General features: G+C 43.2%; 1 protein-coding gene across 1 annotated transcript in view; it reads left to right on the top strand.

The window, feature by feature from the left end:
- Nucleotides 1-1,253: 1,253 nt before the first annotated feature.
- The window catches only part of LOC120435347, a 63,688-nt gene continuing 45,246 nt past the window's right edge, over nucleotides 1,254-19,695 (top strand). Inside the window, exons 1-6 of the mRNA XM_039604771.1 lie at nucleotides 1,254-1,279; nucleotides 1,381-1,457; nucleotides 1,530-1,737; nucleotides 1,865-2,010; nucleotides 2,339-2,407; nucleotides 2,573-2,596. Of these exons, the coding sequence (XP_039460705.1) occupies nucleotides 1,254-1,279; nucleotides 1,381-1,457; nucleotides 1,530-1,737; nucleotides 1,865-2,010; nucleotides 2,339-2,407; nucleotides 2,573-2,596 (550 nt within the window). The remainder of the gene's footprint in view (nucleotides 1,280-1,380; nucleotides 1,458-1,529; nucleotides 1,738-1,864; nucleotides 2,011-2,338; nucleotides 2,408-2,572; nucleotides 2,597-19,695) is intronic.

The raw sequence follows: 19,695 nt of genomic DNA, 5'->3' as shown, positions 1-19,695 counted from the left end.
TTAAGGCAAATATGTGAAAAAGTATTACTGCTGCCTCTTTTCACTCCCCTTTCAACCCATTTGTCTTGAGAGTGATGGGGGTAGTTACACGTCTGAGTGTGGGTGGATTTTCAGTGCTGGCCCTTCCATCCACCTTAAAGAGCACAGCACAGGCCATAGAAAACACCCCATTCTGAGTATGATGTTAATCCTACTAACTATATGTGACTTCCTGCTGACTTCCACTCAACTGAAAAACAGTGAGAAAACAACCAAATATGTCCAAAGAAAAAACTTAAATGCTGATCATAAACCCTGGAGAACTGCTGCTAAAGACCACTTCAACCTCCCTCCATGACACTTTGACCTTGGCCTCTAGTCTCCTTCGCCATGGAGGGCACTGCTCCTTGTAGCCAAGCATCTCACAAATCTCTCCTGCCGTGGTGTAGATGAGCTGGTTAGTCTTTGTAATGGTTGCAGTAGGTATCGTCTCATCTGTCTATCATATCTCGTAGATCTTCTGAGGGTACTTCACCTAGTGTTGGTAGCTGGCTATCTATCTATGGCTCAGATAGATAGATAGATAGATAGATAGATAGATAGATAGATAGATAGATAGATAGATAGATACCCAAATGACATTGACCAATCAGCTGAAAGGAAGAAAAACAAGCGAGGGAACTTTAACCCTGGGCTGAGTGGAGTCAGAGCCATCCTCACACACATGTGGAGGAGCTCACTGATCAGCTGGGAACCATATTTAGTTGTGATGATGTTGACTGTGGAGAAAAGTGCCTGACTTTAGTGTGTGGAGCCAAACATGGTGACGAAGCTCAGAGTCATAGCTGAGAAACTCGTCTCAGTGGAAAAGTGGAAGGTCACTTCTTACAAACTGCTCTTTAAGGACCACGTTAGTCACATCAGCTGATTGCAGGTTTGAAAATCTGATTTGGGTTTTGGTTTGGATGTGACAGGGTCTGGGTCTGGACTGTGGTCTGCCTGTTTGTGACCTGTGACCTTTAGTGATGTCTGTCCTCCTGTTACAGGTGTGTGTGTGCTGCTGCTGTTTGCACCGACTGTTTCTGCAGGTGAGTTGATGAAGTGAAAACAATCAGTGAGACTCCAACAAGAACGCAAATACATTTATGTGTGTGTGTGTGTGTGTGTGTGTGTGTGTGTGTGTGTGTGTGTGTGTCCTCCAGTGTCTTTGTCTGTCAGTCCAAACCTTCAGCAGGTCTTCAGTGGATCTTCAGTGGATCTGAGTTGTGTTGATGATGGACAGACAGCTGATGGATGGACAGTGAGGAGGACCAGAGGAGGACTCACTGAGGACTGTGGGGCAGCTGCAGGCTTTGGGAGGGTTCTTGGTTCCTACTGTGTTGTGGATCTTTCTGCTCCCAGTGAAACTTTCTGGTGTGGGGACTCCTCTGGACAGCAGAGTGACAGAGTCTCCTTCAGTGTCCAATCAGACACTACAGGTGAGATGTTCCAGCTGTGTCTCTGTCTCTGTGTGACTCTGCTCTCATTAACTGTTTGTCTCTGCTGGTCAGATAAAGGTGTCATCCTGGAGATCCCTGCACTTCCTGTGAGGACAGGAAGTGATGTCATTCTGCGCTGCAGGCAGAGGAATGGTGCCACAGCAGCTTATTTCTTCATTAAAGGGCCTCGACCTAAAGAAACTAAACCAGAGCACATCATCACTAAGGTCCAGCAGTCTGATGAAGGTCTCTACTCGTGTTCTACTGATCAGGGTGCAAAGTCTCCTGAGAGCTCTCTGAGGGTCAGAGGTCAGAACACTGACATCACTTCCTGTTTTAAAAGACCTGATGTAACATTGTGACCTGATAATAAACTGACTGAACCTTCTTCATCATCTCTCCTGCAGATCCTCCTACAATCATCCATCCTCCTCCTCACTGTCCTCCTCCTCCTCCTCCTTTCTCCAGGTCCCAGTTGTAGCAGGTCTGGTCTCTGGGGTTCTCCTGGTTCTGGTTCTGGGTGGAGTTCTGTTCCTCTGCAGTAAACTAAAAGGTGAGAAACCTGCACAGAAGTAAAAGTCTTGTTCTTTTAACCCTTAAAGCTGACGAGAGCAGCCGCGCTTCCATCAACTCTTTTAGAACCTGCTGCAGGATGAGTTGGAACAATAATGTTTGTGCACATGAAAACAGAGGAGTTGTGTTTACACATCACACATTCAGCTGGTCCCAGGTTTCCTTTCACTCACGTGTCTTCAGGAACAACAAGTTCACAGCACTTCCTACTGTCTAACAAACACCATCACGCTGTCAGCACAAACCATCACATGAGTTTGATGTGCGCCATTACTCCTCCTGTGCTGATGTTGCTCTGTGTGATGTAGGAGGTCGGGGAGCAGACCTGTGGAGCTGTGGAGGTGACGGCTGTCTGAGACGGAGCGTCTGCCTCTGCTGTGAGTCTGCTTCATGTTTCTCCACATGTATTATCTGTGTTTCCACCACTGGAGGGCACTGTGGGTTATTGATGTGTGGGAACAGTAACCAATCACTGCAGTCTGAATGCTTCTCTTTGGTCATGTGACCATTTGATCTCTGATCAGTGTGTTCTTCAGTTTCAGGCCTGTTTCTGCTGACTGCTGCAGGTGAGCTGATGTTCATACACCTGTCTGTCCTCATCATGACCTCTGACCTTTGGTGACCTTTAGTGACCTCTGTCCTGTTGCAGGTGTGTGTGTGATGCTGCTCTCTGCTCTGACTGTTCCTGCAGGTGAGTTGAAGGTAACAGGAGCTCTGAGGTGATGTAGGCGCTCTGTGGTCGGTGCTCCATCATCATGTCTAACAATCCTCGGTCAGCCTCTTCTTCTTCTTCTCTCCTTTATCTGACTGACTATTTATCAGCTGATCAGCTGATAAATAAAGTTTCAACTTCTGTTTTGTTTTATCTGCTTGTCTTAAGAGCTGCTGTTTTACCATCCTTTGAAAAGGTTTTTAACATTTATTTCCGACTGTAGGAATTCTTTAACTCTTTTTTATTGTAACAAATTTCTCAAAGTTTATGAAACTCTGAGGGGAATTCATTCTCTTTGGTGTGTCCAGACTCACTCAAAGGTCCTCGAACACTAAGAAAAACCTGGCTTCCACATGGGAAACTACAAAAGACCATAAAACCACAGTTCTAACAATATATACTACATAACTATATACTTTATTTGAGTAATAAAGACCTTCTGACTCCTCCTCTGTGGAATTGTGAATGGAAATTCCCTCAAATTCCTCTCCGTTCTGCATTTTGATAATTTTATTTTACTCTTTATTGGATGAACATCTAAAGTGTGCGTTAGCTTCACTATAAACAGCATCGGATACTTCCTGGTTTAACAAAAAAGGCCTGTTTCCTTCTGTGTCCTCCTCTTCCAGCTCCTCCACCTCCCTGTGAGTCTGTGCTCAGACTCTTCTGCCTTCTAGCGGTCTTCTGTCCGTACTGCATCCTCACTGGTCTGCTGCTGTCCATCTGCTGGAGCAGGAAGACACCGAACAAACCAGCCATCTCCATGGAGATGACCCACTGTGATGGAGGAGGTCAGGGACTGGATGAAGTTGGTGTTGATGTCACTGCTGATGTCACCACTGAGCATGCCTTCTGAGCTGCAGACTGTGTGACAGGGTACCAGCATCTGCAGTATTCCTGTAGTTTGATTCCTCTTTTGCTGTATTGGAGAAATGTTCTAGCGTTTACTGTCAGTATGTCTTAGTTAGGTTTGAGTTCATCACATCATCCCTGTTTCCTTGTTTATGTGTCATTCCCTGTTTGCTGAGTAAGTCTGTCCTCTGTGTCTGTCTCTTCAGTGATGTCTCCTCTGTCTCACCTCCCTTTCTGTTTCGTGGTATCATTCCATGTCTCCTCTGTATTGTGCTTCCTGTACATTCTCCCAGCCCATCATTTGAGTCTCCTCCTGTTTCCTTCCAAGTCCATCTACTTCTTCCCTCCCGTCTCCTGTGTCATGTTGTGTGAATTAGTGTTTCCTGTTTTACTTTGACAGTGTCACGTCCTGTGTTCAGTGTGTGTAGTTTTGCTTCCTCTGTGTCTTCAGGTCCACTCTGCCTAATTACCCTCATGTGCTTATATTGTGTCTCTTTCCCTCTGTCAGGTTGTCTGTGTTTCCTCTGTGTCTCTCCCGTCATGGTCCAGTTTCCCTTGTTTTTTGGTTTAGTTTTCCCAGTTTAGTCACTCAGTCTAGTCTTGGTTTCACATTTTAATTACGTGAACATTTCCAGCCTAAATAAATGACTGTCTTTCTGTTCAACCTCACTCTGGCCTCAGTTGTCTACATTTGGCTCCTCCTCCTCTCTCCACATGATCTGTCGTTGCAGATTAGGACACCGTGGAGCTCTGATGTGTTTCTATCAGACAGTAAGTTTACCTCAGCCTACGAGGTGAAAAAGCTAACTTGATCATCTTTAAATCTGTTACTGAGGTCTGGACGATGAACACACCCTATAAACAAGGAGCCCCTCCCACTAAGACTGATACTCCAGGGTATTCTCTTACCCAATAGCATGGTCACTGCTTACAGTTTTTCTCCATTGGTTTGGCTCATTTCTTGAAACAGAAATGACATTCTCAAAATAACATGGACAAACCTCCAAACCTCTTGGCAACTGTTCACAACAGAATGGCATTTCTCATTCATTTTATCAAATGGCAAATGTCTTAGTACATGTCTCAATTGTCTCAGTGCATCTTTGCAAATGATTAAGTACAAGTAGCCTACAGTTATACAGTTAGCCCACATTTAGCACATTTTCCAAATGAATAGATCTTGTAGATCTAAACTGATTAGTTGATTCCCAGTTTAATGATCATTCCCTCCAAAACATGTCAGCATGATTTCATTGTATAAGTACTCGCATGCACAACTGTCTGTTCAATTGTCAAAATTGGTCAAGAACATAATACCATGAACACCATTTATGAATTTCTTTGAATATTTGATAAATTGATGACAGTCATTGACAGTCAGGTGAAACTAGACTAACGAAGGGGGAGTGTCACACACATGTGTTCCATGATTGTGTGCTGCCAAACACAGATATATAGAGCTTGACCAGAGCCAGTCCGATCTCTGAACATGGATAGACAAGGCCAAGCAAACGGACAAGGGGAAGTTCTCCCTCAAGGAGGAGGAGGAAGAAGAAGATGAGGAGGACTGAGAATGCGTGGTGGAGGAATAGGGGGAAGAGGCCGAGGTGCACGAAGACACTGTGCTGTCCCGAATGAAATTCAGGCCACAATTATAGACCATGTCATAAACCATGGCCTCACAATGGCAGAGGCAGGTCGTCGAGTGCAGCCTAGTGTGCCTCGCTCTACAGTCTCCTCCATCATCCAAACTTTTTGCAGGGAAAACAGGTATGTACTCTATGTAATCTATGATGGAATTATATGTTGTATAGGACAGGGCACTGTGCGTGAGGCAAAAAATGTATAACTTACTGTAGAGATTTTGTGTGCATCTGCCTACAGTAGTAGGTCTATACTAGCAGGTGGAGAGGACTAGTGGAATGTTGTGATACTAAATATGACAAAGATATTGAATAAGTTACTGTAAATTATGGAATTACATAATTCATACAGTTTAGAGTAGTATTCCAGTCACTGTGCAATGTTGCATCAGGATTGTGGTGAAGTTACTGTGAGTAAAACAATAATACAATTACACTGGTAACTTACTGTATTCTGTTCTATGTGTAGGATTGGACGACAACCTCGTGTGGGTGGCAGAGGAAAACTGCTCAATGAACAACAGGAAAGAGAGATTTGTAACATGGTGATTTCAAATAATGCCATCACATTGAGACAGATCTGTGATGCCATCCTTCAGGACAATCATATATTCCAGAATATAAACACAATAAGCATCTTCACGATAGACCGGGTTTTGAAGAAGCATCAGATGACAATGAAACAAATCTACAGGGTACCATTTGAGAGGAACTCTGACAGAGTGAAGGAGCTGCGCTACCAGTATGTAAATGTAAGTCAGTTACTGGTTGTCTCTCATTATAACCTTACCTGTAATCACAGTAAGCAGTAGTTCACTTATTTGGTTTCAATACCTCCTGTACCTGATTTCAGAATCAGTATTTGCTTCATCTGACTTCAACAATTTCAACAGAAAACTGCAGTTTACTGTATGATACAATTCTCATTATAATCCTTATTTTGTTGTCTCCCAATCAAATCTATCTAATACTGTAGGTTTTACTGTAACATCTCAGTGAGTCATCAGTATTTCCCACTCCCCTTTCTATCATATACCCCTGCAGTACTTCCTCACAGGCCTATCACTAGTTTAGAACCACTGGAGTAGTGGCCTGTAGTATATTGAACCGGTGGGGGAGAACATGTAATTGTCTAACTGTAGTATATGACTCTTCTGTATGACTGATTTTATGTTCTTTACTCTATTTTAGAGAATAATGGCATTGGAAGGACATGAGACCCCTCACATCCTGGTGCTCGTGGATGAAGCTTCAACCTGGCCAAGGGCCGAAGACGTGGCCGTAATATTATTGGCCACCGGGCCACAGTGGATGTCCCAGGTCAGCGAGGGGGCAATATAACTATGTGTGCTGCCATTTTTGAAAATGGTGTGGCCACCCACATCCCCAGTCTTGGCCCATACAACACACAAAAGCTCCTCATCTTCTTGGATCGCCTTTATACCGATTTTATCCCTGAAAATGAGAGAGGTCTCAAAGGGCCGACCTACCCATTTATGTAATTGTGTGGGACAATGTCAGTTTCCACCATAGCCCAGTCATTAGGGGCTGGTTTGCAACGCATCCAAGGATGGTCATGGGGTTCCTACCACCTTACTCTCCTTTCCTCAATCCGATAGAGGAGTTTGTCTCTGTTTGGAGGTGGAGAGTGTATGAGCATCATGCTCAGGATCAGCTGTCCCTGCTCCATGCTATGGACGCAGGTGTGACGACATTACAATCCATGCAGGGGATGGTTGCAGCATGCACGCCGTTTCCTCCCTCGTTGCATCGCAAGAGAAAGTATCCGCTGTGATGTGGACGAGAATCTGTGGGTGAAGACAGTGGACAAGAGCGGGAGAATGAGTACAGCGACCACTGAATAAGTCCTTGTTTTTGATTTTGTGTTCATACAATTTACTACTGTAATGTACATTTTCTTTTTACATATGTATGAAACTTTCTTTGCGTGTGAATATAAAATGGTTATGATTTCCTTGGTAGTGTGAGTGCAATCTGTGATGTCAAACCTTGGAGGCTCCTCTTTTCTGTTGTATATTGTTGGTCCTCTGCCATAGTGACAAAACATCTAAACATTTTGTATGGCAGTACTCACACAATGCCAAAGGGACGATGCATTTTGGGGGCACTGACTATTCAGATTAGCAAGAAATGTAGTTTTGACACATGAGTGAACTGTTTTAAGAGAGATATGAGCTTTTGCAGGTGGACCATGTTGTTGTGATCAACCATCCAGGTTTATTTTGACAAAAGCACCAAGAATGATGAGAATGTCCGATCTGTGTCGAGAAATGAGCCAAAGCTATTGAGAAGGATCTTTGCCATTTTGGAGACACTGACTGTTTAGATGAGAAAGGGATTTAGATTGAAGCCTGGGTGAACAGTTTTGGAAGAGATATGAGCTTTTGCAGGTGAGCTATAGTGTTGTGCTGAACTGTAAGAGTGTTTTGCCAAATGATCTTAGAGTTTTGAGAATGTAATTTCTGTTTCAAGAAATGAGCCAAACCAATGGAGAAAAACTGTAAACACAGCTGTGTATCCAACCAAAATTTACATGTTTCCATGTAATAATGTCTTGATGCACGCTCAGTGATCCAGGTAAGGAAATCTGACCTGTGTGACCTCTGAGGCTCCATCACTGAGTGCATTCAGCAGACACAGAAACAAACATTTCCCCTGTTCATGGCAGTGTGCATCACTGCTTGTTACACATCATCCAACTGACCTCTGAGACTGGGAGGAGTCACAGATCCTGGGTGGGCCGAGTCAGGAAAACTACCAGACCAAACCTGTGGATCCAGCTGCTGCAGAGCTCTCAGTGGCATCTCTGTAGTAGTAAATTCAGATTTGATTCAGTTTAACTGCATTTGCGCTTCTTCGTGCGTGGGTCAGAGGTCAGATGAATCACTCAGGTCCAGTTTTCTCCAAAGAACTACAGAACCCAGAGACAACGACAAGGGCGTAGATTTGGTTTTGGCATTGGTGGGGACGGATGATTCAACCACCGAACCCTGCGCTGTTTCTCTTTTTTTTTTTTTTCCTTTTTGTCTTTGCTTCTTGATTAAAAAAAAGGAGAAATATAATTGCCTACATATGCTATTTTACATGCTTTTAAACCATTTAAAATTACAATTCATAGTTTTATATGTGAATTATATAATGTTACATTACTATTAAATAAATGACTGATTTTAGACTTTAGTTTACTTCAGCCATATTCCATATAAATCAGGTATCATACAAAAATAAAAAAAGCTTCAAATACAGTCATGACAATAAAAGAATATGACTTTAAGGACTTAACAACATTACTTCAGTTATAGTACACCAATATCTCTGATACATTAGTACTAAGGGAACACTGAATGACCTGGTGGTTTTTGTCCATAAAACTACTCATCTAAGATTACCACAAAGTAAAAGATCTCTCAGCAAAATTATGCAACATTTTAGGCACTATTGCCCCGATCAAATCAGTGAGCTGGGATTTTTATTCTAAACATGAACTACTGTTACAGCAACAGACATGGACTACTGGTGCCCCACACAACAACTCAATGTCCACTATGTGAAGGAGTCTATACTATACTGTCTATACTATACTGTCCTGGTGGACATGGCAACACTTTTTTCATGGTTACATACCGTTTTAGACTGATGTGGGCCAAAGCCTAGCACATACCTGCCAACCTTGAGACCTCAGAATTAGGGAGACATTCAAAGGGGTTTTTACAGTGTTTACTTATCGGAAAAAAAAAAACATAAGTTAAATGTCACCGCCTGTTTGGGTGTCCAAATTCAGAGGGTGGGTCCACCTGAGGACCGGCCTTCATGGGTCTAAGTGGGCCGGGTCCTCCAAAGCCGGGTAGACCGGAAATGAGCGACTGTGAAATTGGGGGTCTAGCTTCTTCGTAATTGCGTCACCTCTGCCGCCTGCTCCTTGCTGTCTAAATAAAATAAAATATAACCGGACGCTATGTAGATTCTCGACCATCTCACACTTCTGTTTAATCAGTTTTCTGTTTGACATTTATTCAGCTGTGTGAAAACCCCGGAGGAACCCTCCCGAGGATTAATAAAGTTTTATTTAATCTAATCTAATCTAATAACTTTAATCTCAGCCAAACCGATTTACTCACGAACAAATAAAACACTGAAAAAGGCCAAACAATAACATGTTTAAGTTATTTGAAGTTTACACAACTACATTCTCGCCTGAAAATATGTTAAAAGTTTATTTCGCGACCCAGAAAGAGTAATACGAGTAATATTGATACTAAGTAGCTGCAGTAGTAACCAGTAGTAGTAACCAGTAACAGTCGGGAGAAATGGGTAAAGAACTTTTCAGACCGGAATCTCACTGACCCTGAAAAGAAGGTTTTAGCCAAAGGACTCAATTTCGCCATTTCTCCGCAACAGTTGCCCATAGTGGACCTCATCACAGCCACAGAAACCGCCATACGGATTAATAAATTATCACAGACTGAAGCAGAGCAAATCAGGATGAAAGGATCTCAGCCACCCTCTCCAGTGCCAAAGTCCCTCCGTCTAACCTCACACTACAAGAAAAGAAGGCCGTCGCTTCCCTGAGCGAAGACCACAACATCACTATATTACCAGCGGATAAGGGAAGGTGCACCGTGGTCCTAAACACAACAGATTACCACACAAAGATCACTACTCTCCTCAGTGACAACAACACCTACGAAGCTTTAAAACGAGACCCCACAAGCAGCTACAAAAAGAAAGTTATAGCTTGCCTTCAAGACCTTGAAAGGACAAAATCATTGACCGCCTCAAATATCACCGCCTTTATCCAGGGGATGCCATACCCTGCATTTATGGACTTCCTAAGATCCACAAGGAAGGGGTCCCACTCAGACGCATAGTCAGTAGCATAAACTCAGCGACTTATAACATTGCGAAACACCTTGCTACCATCCTGGCACCTCTCGTGGGGAACACCCCACACCACATCAAGAACTCCACTGACTTCACCGACAAGGTCCAGAAACTTACCCTGGATCCAGATGAAACCATGGTGTCCTTTGATGTAGTCTCTCTCTTCACTTGCATACCCACCATGGAAGCAGTGGAGACTGTCAGAAAACGACTACAAGAAGACAGCTCCTTGGAAGACAGGACCAACTTCACACCCGATCAGATTTGCACACTGTTAGACCTCTGCCTTACCACAACATACTTCAAATACAACGAAGGCTTCTACAGACAAAAACATGGCTGTGCCATGGGCTCCCCTGTGTCACCTATTGTAGCCAACCTTTACATGGAGGAAGTGGAAAGGAAGGCTCTTGGCTCTTTTAAAGGGAGAGTACCCAGCCACTGGTACAGATATGTAGACGACACCTGGGTCAAAATCAAGACACAAGAAGTGGAATCCTTCACTGCGCACATTAACGCCGTGGATAAAAACATCAAGTTCACCAGGGAAGACACTAAGGATAACTGTTTGCCTTTCCTGGACTGCGCTGTGCACATTGAAGAGAATGGCAACCTCAACATTGAAGAGTGTGGGTTTTAGAAAGCAAGGTGTGAAATTTCCTGCGTTGTCTTTCTTTTCCTTGAGAGTGTTGGGCCCGCTGAGCCTTGTCCACAAACTTGTGAACCTCTTCTAAGATTGGAGAGGGTAGAAGGGTTTCCAATTCCTGCAGTGTCTGGCTGATCTTGATCTGGAGGGCATCTATAGTGAAATGGACCTGTCTTATCCTTTCACTTAGAAGCTGATTCTGTGCTCTCCGTAGAATCAAGTCCGCTCTGTGTCCTGTGACAGTGGATCCAAGGCGCAAGCTCTTAGGAACAACTCTGCTTTGTCTCCTTTGACTACGATGACCTGGATGACTGAGAACCTTCACAGACATTCTTAATGAAACATTATCATCGACAATGAAACAGGGTCTTATCTCTCTTATTCCCAAACCTGGTAGAGATAAAAGACTAATTAATAATCTGCGACCAATTACACTACTGAATACAGATTATAAAATCATTGCCCATGTAACTGCGAACAGATTAAAGGATGGCATAGAGCAAATTATTAGTGAATCACAATCAGGGTTTCTTAAGAATCGTTCTATCCACACTAACATTAGATTGACTTTTGATTGAGCCAATGAAGGGAAACCAATACAAAATCACACGACCAATTTAAGATTAGACAGCTACAAGATGCAACGCGTCAGAGTCTCCATTTCAACTTGGGTCAAAAGTGCGGACTTCAAACTATATACCAGTTTTTGAATTGTGTCGATGGGCCACGTGAAACCAGAGTTATGATAAAAAAATACACGCAATGTTTTGGTTTTTTTGGAACGAAACAGTGGTGATTACAGCGGGAAGAATGGTAAAAACAGTGTTTTCTACAGACAGCGCTAGCAAACACTCTCCGCTTGCGAGTGAAAAAAGAAAAAGAAAAAACACCCCTTCCCTATTGGTGTTACAGTTTACCATGTCAGCCAATCAAAAAAATTATAAGGCAACATGTGACATTTGGTTGTTTAGGGAGAAGGGGAACTTTTTAGGAGTGACACCTGCGACAGAAAAGCGGGCGAGCGAAAGAAAGAGAGAGAGAGAGTTTTCATGTGTGAGACATTAGTGACGTTTAGCGTGTTTGGAGGCTATAGTTAGTTTGTTGTGTAGTTATTGTCTTGTATTGTGTGTCAGTTAGACTGCTGAATTTCATATTTGCTCTAAAAAAGCTGTCAAAGGCAGATTCCAGTGTAAACGCTGTTCCCACATGGAAAACTGGACTGTTGCACCTCCAGCTGTCAGACCTGCAGGGTTTAGGCCTGTGGTGTTCTCCTCTGTCTTATACTGAACACAAACTACATTTTTTGGACTGGCACAAATAATTTGTGTGCCTTCTTATTTGATGCAGCACACCTGATTGTTCTGTAAATAATCTTTTTTGTTTGGAAAACTTGTGCATAATTTTTAGAAATGTACAATTTCGATTTGCATTTCAACATTTAAACATGTCTGTGGGTTTTACAGTAAAAAATATAACTTTTTTCTACTCGAATTTTGAATTTTTTGTCTGAATTTAGATCAACTGTGCTAATATAGTATACCAAAATGAAAAAATAACTCAAATTTCAGATATTTGAGGTTGTGCTGAAAATAATGATACCAAACAAGGCAAGAAAAACATATTGTAAAGGTGAACTATAGAGGTAAAATCAAAAGTAGTCAAAAACGGCCAATTATACCTTGGACCCCAGAGGGTTAACTGAAGGCTTTTCAGGGAGTTTTTAGGACTTCCTGATAATAATGAATTACAGTAGTCCAGCCTGGAAGTAATAAATGCATGAACTAGTTTTGTTGTTTTGTTGTTTTGCTTTGTTGTTTTAGTTTATTGTGGTTAGTGGTTGTCCTGGGTGGGGGTACGCTTCAGGGTTTGGTGGGAGACTGTACCCCTGGTCTGCTGTCTGCCCTTGAGTTTGTGTTTCAAGTTGCCTCGAGCCCAGTAGACCACTGAAGACTAGATAGGTAAAGTTTTATTGTTTTTAGCGTTTTAGGCTGTGAGTTGCTCATAGTAAACCAGTGGCACCAAACTTGGCAAGAGGTTTGAGTCCATTATGTTCTTATGGTGAGGCAGGTAGGCCACTTTTAAGTTGGCATAGTGTGTACACCATGTTTGTGCATCTGTCTGTGTCGCTGGATGCTAATTAGAGCCTCATGAGATGAGTGTTTTGTGGTGTGACCTTTAGTGTTGTGGGGAATATCGCTACTTTAGTTGGATCACTTGTGAGTGTTGTTGGCCAGGTGATAGCAATAACACTGAGGGGTGCTGAGCCACCCTTGATGTGATCGTTGTGTGGCCATAGCTCTCCATTTTGTGGTGGGTCACTAGTATGCTTGATTTACTGAACCTTGGTTTTAAGTAACTTGTTGTGGTATAAGGCCATTTGTACGTGACCATTTGTGTCACTCACTCACTCTCACTGACACTCTGGTATTAATTTTCTTTTTTTTTTTTTTTTTTATGTTCGGCTTTTGAGCCGGGTCGTAACAGATAGAGCTGGGTGTCATCTGCATAGCAGTGAAAATGTATACTATGTCTTCTAATGATACTGTCACAGTACGGCTGTGTGCAGGCAAGAGTAGGACCCAAACGCAAACTCACAGAGACGAAAAGAAAAAAAAAAAAAGTTTTATTGCTGGCGAGGAAGGGAAACAAAGAACAAAACTAAACTGGGAAAACTAATAATAAATCATACATAGAAACACAGGGAGAATCACACAGCTATGAGGGAGGACGCGACATTGACTAAGAGAAACACGGGGCTTAAATACACTGAGGGATAACGAGTGGGAATGAGCCACAAGAGGAGAGCACAGCTAAGAGTAATTAGGCAGGACGAGGCAAGAGAAGCAAAACTAGAAACATTAACATAGGTGTCAAGCTCTTTAAGTTTGTGCAGCGTCCCTGCTTGAAAGGGATTGATACATCTACCACAGGTGTTGAACTGGATTTCACTCAATGACCAGGCAGATCTTTTGTTTTCCTTTTTCCTTTAATCTTCTTTTCGGCCATAGTCAGCCATAGGTGAAAATCCTTTAAATACAAACCAAAAACCCAAAATACAAATTATGTTTGTTATCACACATCTGCAAATATTGTGAACAATCCCAAACACATTTTTCTTTTTTAAACACATCACTGCAGTGCATAAGCTTTGTAGTACAATATTTACTTGAGTATTTTTAAATGCTTAAATTATGTACTTCACTAACAATTGTACATACAACTTGAAAAATACTGATTTCTATCAAAGTGCTAAATTAAATGATCAATCTGCATTACAATTTAAGCAGTAACAATAGTATTTATAACCAGCTTCTCTTAACCATAGGGCTTTGGAGTTGACATCACGCCGCAGTGCATTGTGGGATCGCGGCAAAACATGCGCACAGTGTTGGAGATTTGGAATCGGGACTGCCAGAACCATGCTCAAAATCAGCGCAAAAGACAAAGGGCTGTATCGCGACCGATTGCGCCCAGACGCCAAGAGACGGTACTTGTGGACCCGTATGAAATAAGGAAGTGGAGTGGAAACCCAGACGACCTACTGCCTTTGTCCTATCCCGATATCTTCGCATACCTTGTCTGTGGAGTCAGCGCACACACAGCAAACCAGTTTAAGAATTATAAATCCCTGGAGGCCCACATCCAATTCACGAACTGCTGGGTGCAAGATTTGTCCATCTTTAGGCCTCCACGCTGCGAGTATGTTGTCGTTAAGACAAAGGTAAGTCGGTTTGAACTTGATAACTTTCTAAACAACTTCCTTGTTACAGTTTTTGATTTGCACGTACAGTCAACCCATCTATATTAGCCTATATTAGCGGACCAACTGTGTGGTGTGATGGAGCACCTCTTCAACCTGAGCCTGAGGCTGGGAAGAGTCCCACAGCTCTGGAAAACCTCCTGTGTTGTTCCAGTGCCAAAGACTTCACGCCCCAAGGACCTCAACAGCTACAGGCCGGTGGCTCTGACATCCCACCTGATGAAGACCCTGGAGCGGCTGGTCCTGGCTCAGCTTCGGCACCTGGTGAGCTCATCACTGGACCCACTTCAGTTTGCCTACCAGCCTGGCATTGCAGCGGATGATGCCGTCATTCACCTCCTACATCGCTCCCTCGCTCACCTGGAGACCGCTGGGAGCACTGTGAGAATCACGTTCTTTGATTTCTCCAGTGCCTTTAACACCATTCTTCCCTCGGTTCTGAAGGACAAGCTGGAGAACTCTGGAGTGGACCATCACCTCACTACCTGGATTTTGGACTACCTCACCGACCGACCACAGTATGTGAGGACTCAGGGCTGTGTGTCGGACAGGGTCGTCTGCAGTACGGGGGCCCCACAGGGAACGGTTCTGGCTCCGTTCCTCTTCACCATCTACACTGCAGACTTCTCCCACAACTCCACCCAGTGCTTCCTGCAGAAGTTCTCTGATGACTCTGCAATAGTCGGCCCCTCATCACTGATGGGGACGACAAGGAGTACAGAGGACTGACTCAGGACTTTGTGGACTGGTGCCAGCTGAACTACCTCCAGATCAACGCCAGTAAAACCAAGGAGCTGGTGGTAGACTTCCGCAGGCACAAGCATCCTCCACTGCAACCACTGAACATCCAAGGTATGGACATCAAGGCTGTGGGCAGCTACAGGTACCTTGGTGTTCATCTGAACAACAAACTGGACTGGACTCATAACTCAGACGCCCTCTACAGGAAAGGGCAGAGCAGACTGTACCTGCTGCGGAGACTCAGGTCGTTTGGAGTGGAGGGCCCACTCCTGAAGACCTTCTATGACTCTGTGGTGGCCTCAGCCATCTTTTATGGTGTGGTCTGCTGGGGCAGCAGCATCTCTGCTGGGGACAGGAAGAGACTGAACAGGCTGATCCGAAGGGCCAGCTCTGTTCTGGGATGCCCTCTGGACCCAGTGGAGGTGGTGAGTGACAGGAGAATGGTGGGTAAGCTGTCATCCCTGATGGACAACATCTCCCACCCCATGCATGAGACTGTGACGGCACTGAGCAGCTCCTTCAGTGGGAGACTGCGGCACCCACGGCGTGGGACGGAGAGATTTCGCAGGTCTTTCCTCCCCACTGCTGTCAGACTCTACAATAAAGACTTTTGCAGCTGATCAAACACACAAACCCACACATGTGCAATAAGACTGCTATATGTGCAATTCTTCTTCTGACGAAGTTGTGTTTTTGTATTTTCCTACTCAGTTGTATATAGTATTTGTATTTCTATTTTATTCTATTGTATATATTATTCTATTCTATTTTATTCTATTGTATATAGTATTTTATTTTATTTTATTGTATTTTATTGCATTCCAGTGTTTTCTAATTTCTGCTACATAACTTTACACTTTTGCTGTAACAAAACAAATTTCCCACCTGTGGAACTAATAAAGGTCATCTTATCTTATCTTATCTTGGTTAATTACAGACCTTTTATTAAAAGTGGTTTTTGTGTGTTTCAGGTACTGCACTCACAACGACTGAATGAAACTGCATTACAGCCATGGGTCATTGTGAGCACCAATGGGAGGGTTGAGGCTGCTCACTGCATATGCATGGCCGGAGTTGCAGAGACCTGCACCCATGTCGCTGCTCTTTTGTTTAAAGTCGAGGCTACAGTGAATATCAGAGGCACCAGAACTGTAATAGACGAGCCAGCATATTGGGTATTGCCCGGAAATATGACCAAGATACAGCCCGAGGTTGCACATAACATTGACTTCTCCTCAGCAGCTGCCCAAAAACGTGGTCTTGATGAAAACATAAACATACCCTCCTTTTGCCTTTGAGAGGCAAAAGGAGGCGATCGCAAAAAAAGCAGATTCCAACGCTGGAGAATTTGTCACCATTACTGGATACACTACTGTCAGGTACAAATACAAATCTTTGTTACCGGCGCCAACCACTGTGACCTCGTTGTGTGGACACAGAGAGACCTTGCTGTGATACGCATCTTCCCTGAAGTGGATTTCTGGGAACCACGTTTAAAGCAAGCACAAGATTTCTTTCTTAAAGTGTGTCTTCCTGAACTTGTTGGGAAATACTTCTCCAAACAACATGCTGTTCTAAATAACCTGTAATGTTTCATTTTGTGGTTCAAGATTGATGCCAGCTGTGTGTTGCCATGTAAATAGTTTGCATTTCATTTTTATGTACTTGCTAAGTACATGTGAACAGATCAAGAATAAAAAACAAACAAATATACTATTCTTTTCTGTTTTATTGAAACTACTTCACACAAAGTACAATTATTTACAATGAACTACACATGCAACACAACAACTTTATGAATGCTCAACAAGAGAAAGTTGCCCCCTAATAATAAAGTTTTTGCCACTTGTGTCTCTTGATTTTCCTCTACAGTTTACCTGTAAAAAGTATTTACTTCTCCTTGTTTGGTATAATTCTTTTCAGCACAACCTCATGTGTCTGAATTTACAGTTATGTTGTCATTTTGATATACTATATTAGCACAATTGATCTAAAATCAGACAAAAAACATAAAATCTGAGTAACAAACTTATATTTTTTACTGTAACAACCAAACATGTTTTATAAATCATATTTCATAAATTTAAATGCAAATCTAAATTGTCAATTTTAAAATCATATGCACAAGTTTCGCAAACAACAAGTTATTTGCAGTCATTTACTTTTTACCCCTCTTTAAATAAGCATTTCAAACTATTTACATAACAATCAGGTGTTCTACATTCAATAAGATGCCACACAAATTATTTGTGCCACTCCAAAAAATAATTTCTGTCCACTATAAAGGAGAACATCACAGCCTGATACCTGTAGGTCTGACAGCAGCAAGTGTTTCACTCCTGTCTCTACCTGGAGACAGCAGTCGCGTCATTAGAAAAAAGTTATGCCGTTATTGCCATCACTGATTATGACCAATGTTAACTAGTCCAAACAAAGGCCAAATAAATTTGGCGCCACTGAGCTGCACTTGGGAGCTTCTCCGCTGCCAGAAGGTGGTGAAGCACCCATCTCTGACCCATAAAGCCCGCCTGAGAGTGCACCTGGGACACTTTTGCCCGTCTCCAGTTGCCAAAATTGTGAAAAACCCTTCTTTAAAACGGGTAGAGCAGCCCACCCTTGGCAGTGAACCCAACAAAGCTGTCAGGAGGATTAATTGTTTTCCTTTGCAGTATGTTTGATACCTGTAGTTTTCCAGACTTTTGGCCATAAAACTGTCAAAAGGGACCCAATTAAAATGACTGATGTTGGGAACAGCGCTCTGAGAGTTATGGAGCAATGCCAGCAGGTTATGTAAAACAAGTGCTGGGGATTTAAGAAGAACAAATTGGAAACTGACAATTGATTGGGGAAAAGTATTGACAAACATATTATATCAATAATTGGGGTTAATGTTCACATTTGCAGAGCTGAGAAAATAGTTAGTTTAATTTTTAACAGGGAACAGGGAAAAAGGAAGGAATGAAAAAATACCCAACATCAGGCGGAGGGGTCACTGACCCTATAAAAAATGGGTCTGTTTGTGTTGGTTTATGATCTGCATGTGCTCACGGTTGAAAAATGGTAACGCGATTTAACACTTTATTCACAAGTGATTCACACACACCTAGTGCTATATACCAAATGTGAAGGGGAGGAAAGTATCCAGGGGGATCCTTGGGGAAAATCTTCTCTTCGATCACACACACACACACACACACACACACACACACACACACACACACACACACACACACAGAAGAACGTCCTCTTCAGCCACACACCACTCAATCACTCATGTCAAACTGGGAAACAACACAGGCAGGGACGGATCTAGGAAATCTATAATTCACAAGAGAAGGCAATCACTTGCTGGAAAACACACAGCTAGAAAGACTAACATGACAAGGTAACACTGACGGGAGTCATGCAACAATCCAGTGATGAGAAGCCTCGACTCACCATGTTAAAAAGACCTCAGAACGCCAAGGTAATGCGCTGCAGGTGAGTAATGATTAGCAGGTGTGTCAGTCAAAGGCAAGAACCCACAGTGAGATCTGCCTTAGCGAGAGAGAGAGCGAGAGAAAGCAGAAACAAAAACACTGATGTGTCTCTAGCCCTCAGAGACACCGAGAGGTACGGGGACCATGACAAGGGGAGCTTTTTTTGCTTTTTTTATGTTTAGCTGAACTTGACCGTTCAATAAAACGACTGGCATAGAACTCTGCTCTTCTCTTGTGATCTTTGAGTTTTTGATTTTAATTGGCATCTGCACGCAGAAATCAACTCCTTCTAACCTGAGCGAAGCTTGAACCATTTTTAAGAGTTGTGACTCGACAGACCCTCTCCCCCAAAAGAAAAAGAATCCTTCTCTTCGGGACCCCAACAGCCTCCCTCTTCAGCTCCATCACACCACCACACATGCGGCACCTTGGGGTACAGGTGTGTCACTGAGGTGCAGGGAAGGCATTCCCCCTCTGTCCCCTTCTGGCCACCTGTTCCTCAATTTTATTCCACAGACATCCACATTACTCACACTCTCATAACACATACATATAGGGCCTTGGGGGTGGGCACGTTATACATCTGTGTATACGGTCTGGGATGCGGTGCCTCCCTGGGGGCAGGACCTGGGGCGGTCTGCTTGTCTCTACCCCAGGGCAAAAGGCAACAATTTGTGGGTCTGGGGGTGGATTGCCCCTCTGGGGGTGATAGTACCTGGGGTATAGTGTATGTTTGGGGAGTGAGAGTGTGTGTATAGTGATCATTTCTGTTTGTCTCCATGTTGGGCAAGTGCTGAGTATATGTGAGCATGAGGGTGGGAATGTATTGTGAAGTTTGCGGATGACACAGTGGTGTTAGGCACCATTTTCAACAATGATGAGGCAGCGTACATGGATGAAGTGAAGAATCTGGCATCGTGGTGCCGGGAG

The sequence above is a fragment of the Oreochromis aureus genome, linkage group 3 (assembly GCF_013358895.1).
Source record: "Oreochromis aureus strain Israel breed Guangdong linkage group 3, ZZ_aureus, whole genome shotgun sequence".
Taxonomy (NCBI): domain Eukaryota; kingdom Metazoa; phylum Chordata; class Actinopteri; order Cichliformes; family Cichlidae; genus Oreochromis; species Oreochromis aureus.
Note: the sequence above shows the minus strand (reverse complement) of the source record. Positions and strands in the feature narration are given on the sequence as shown.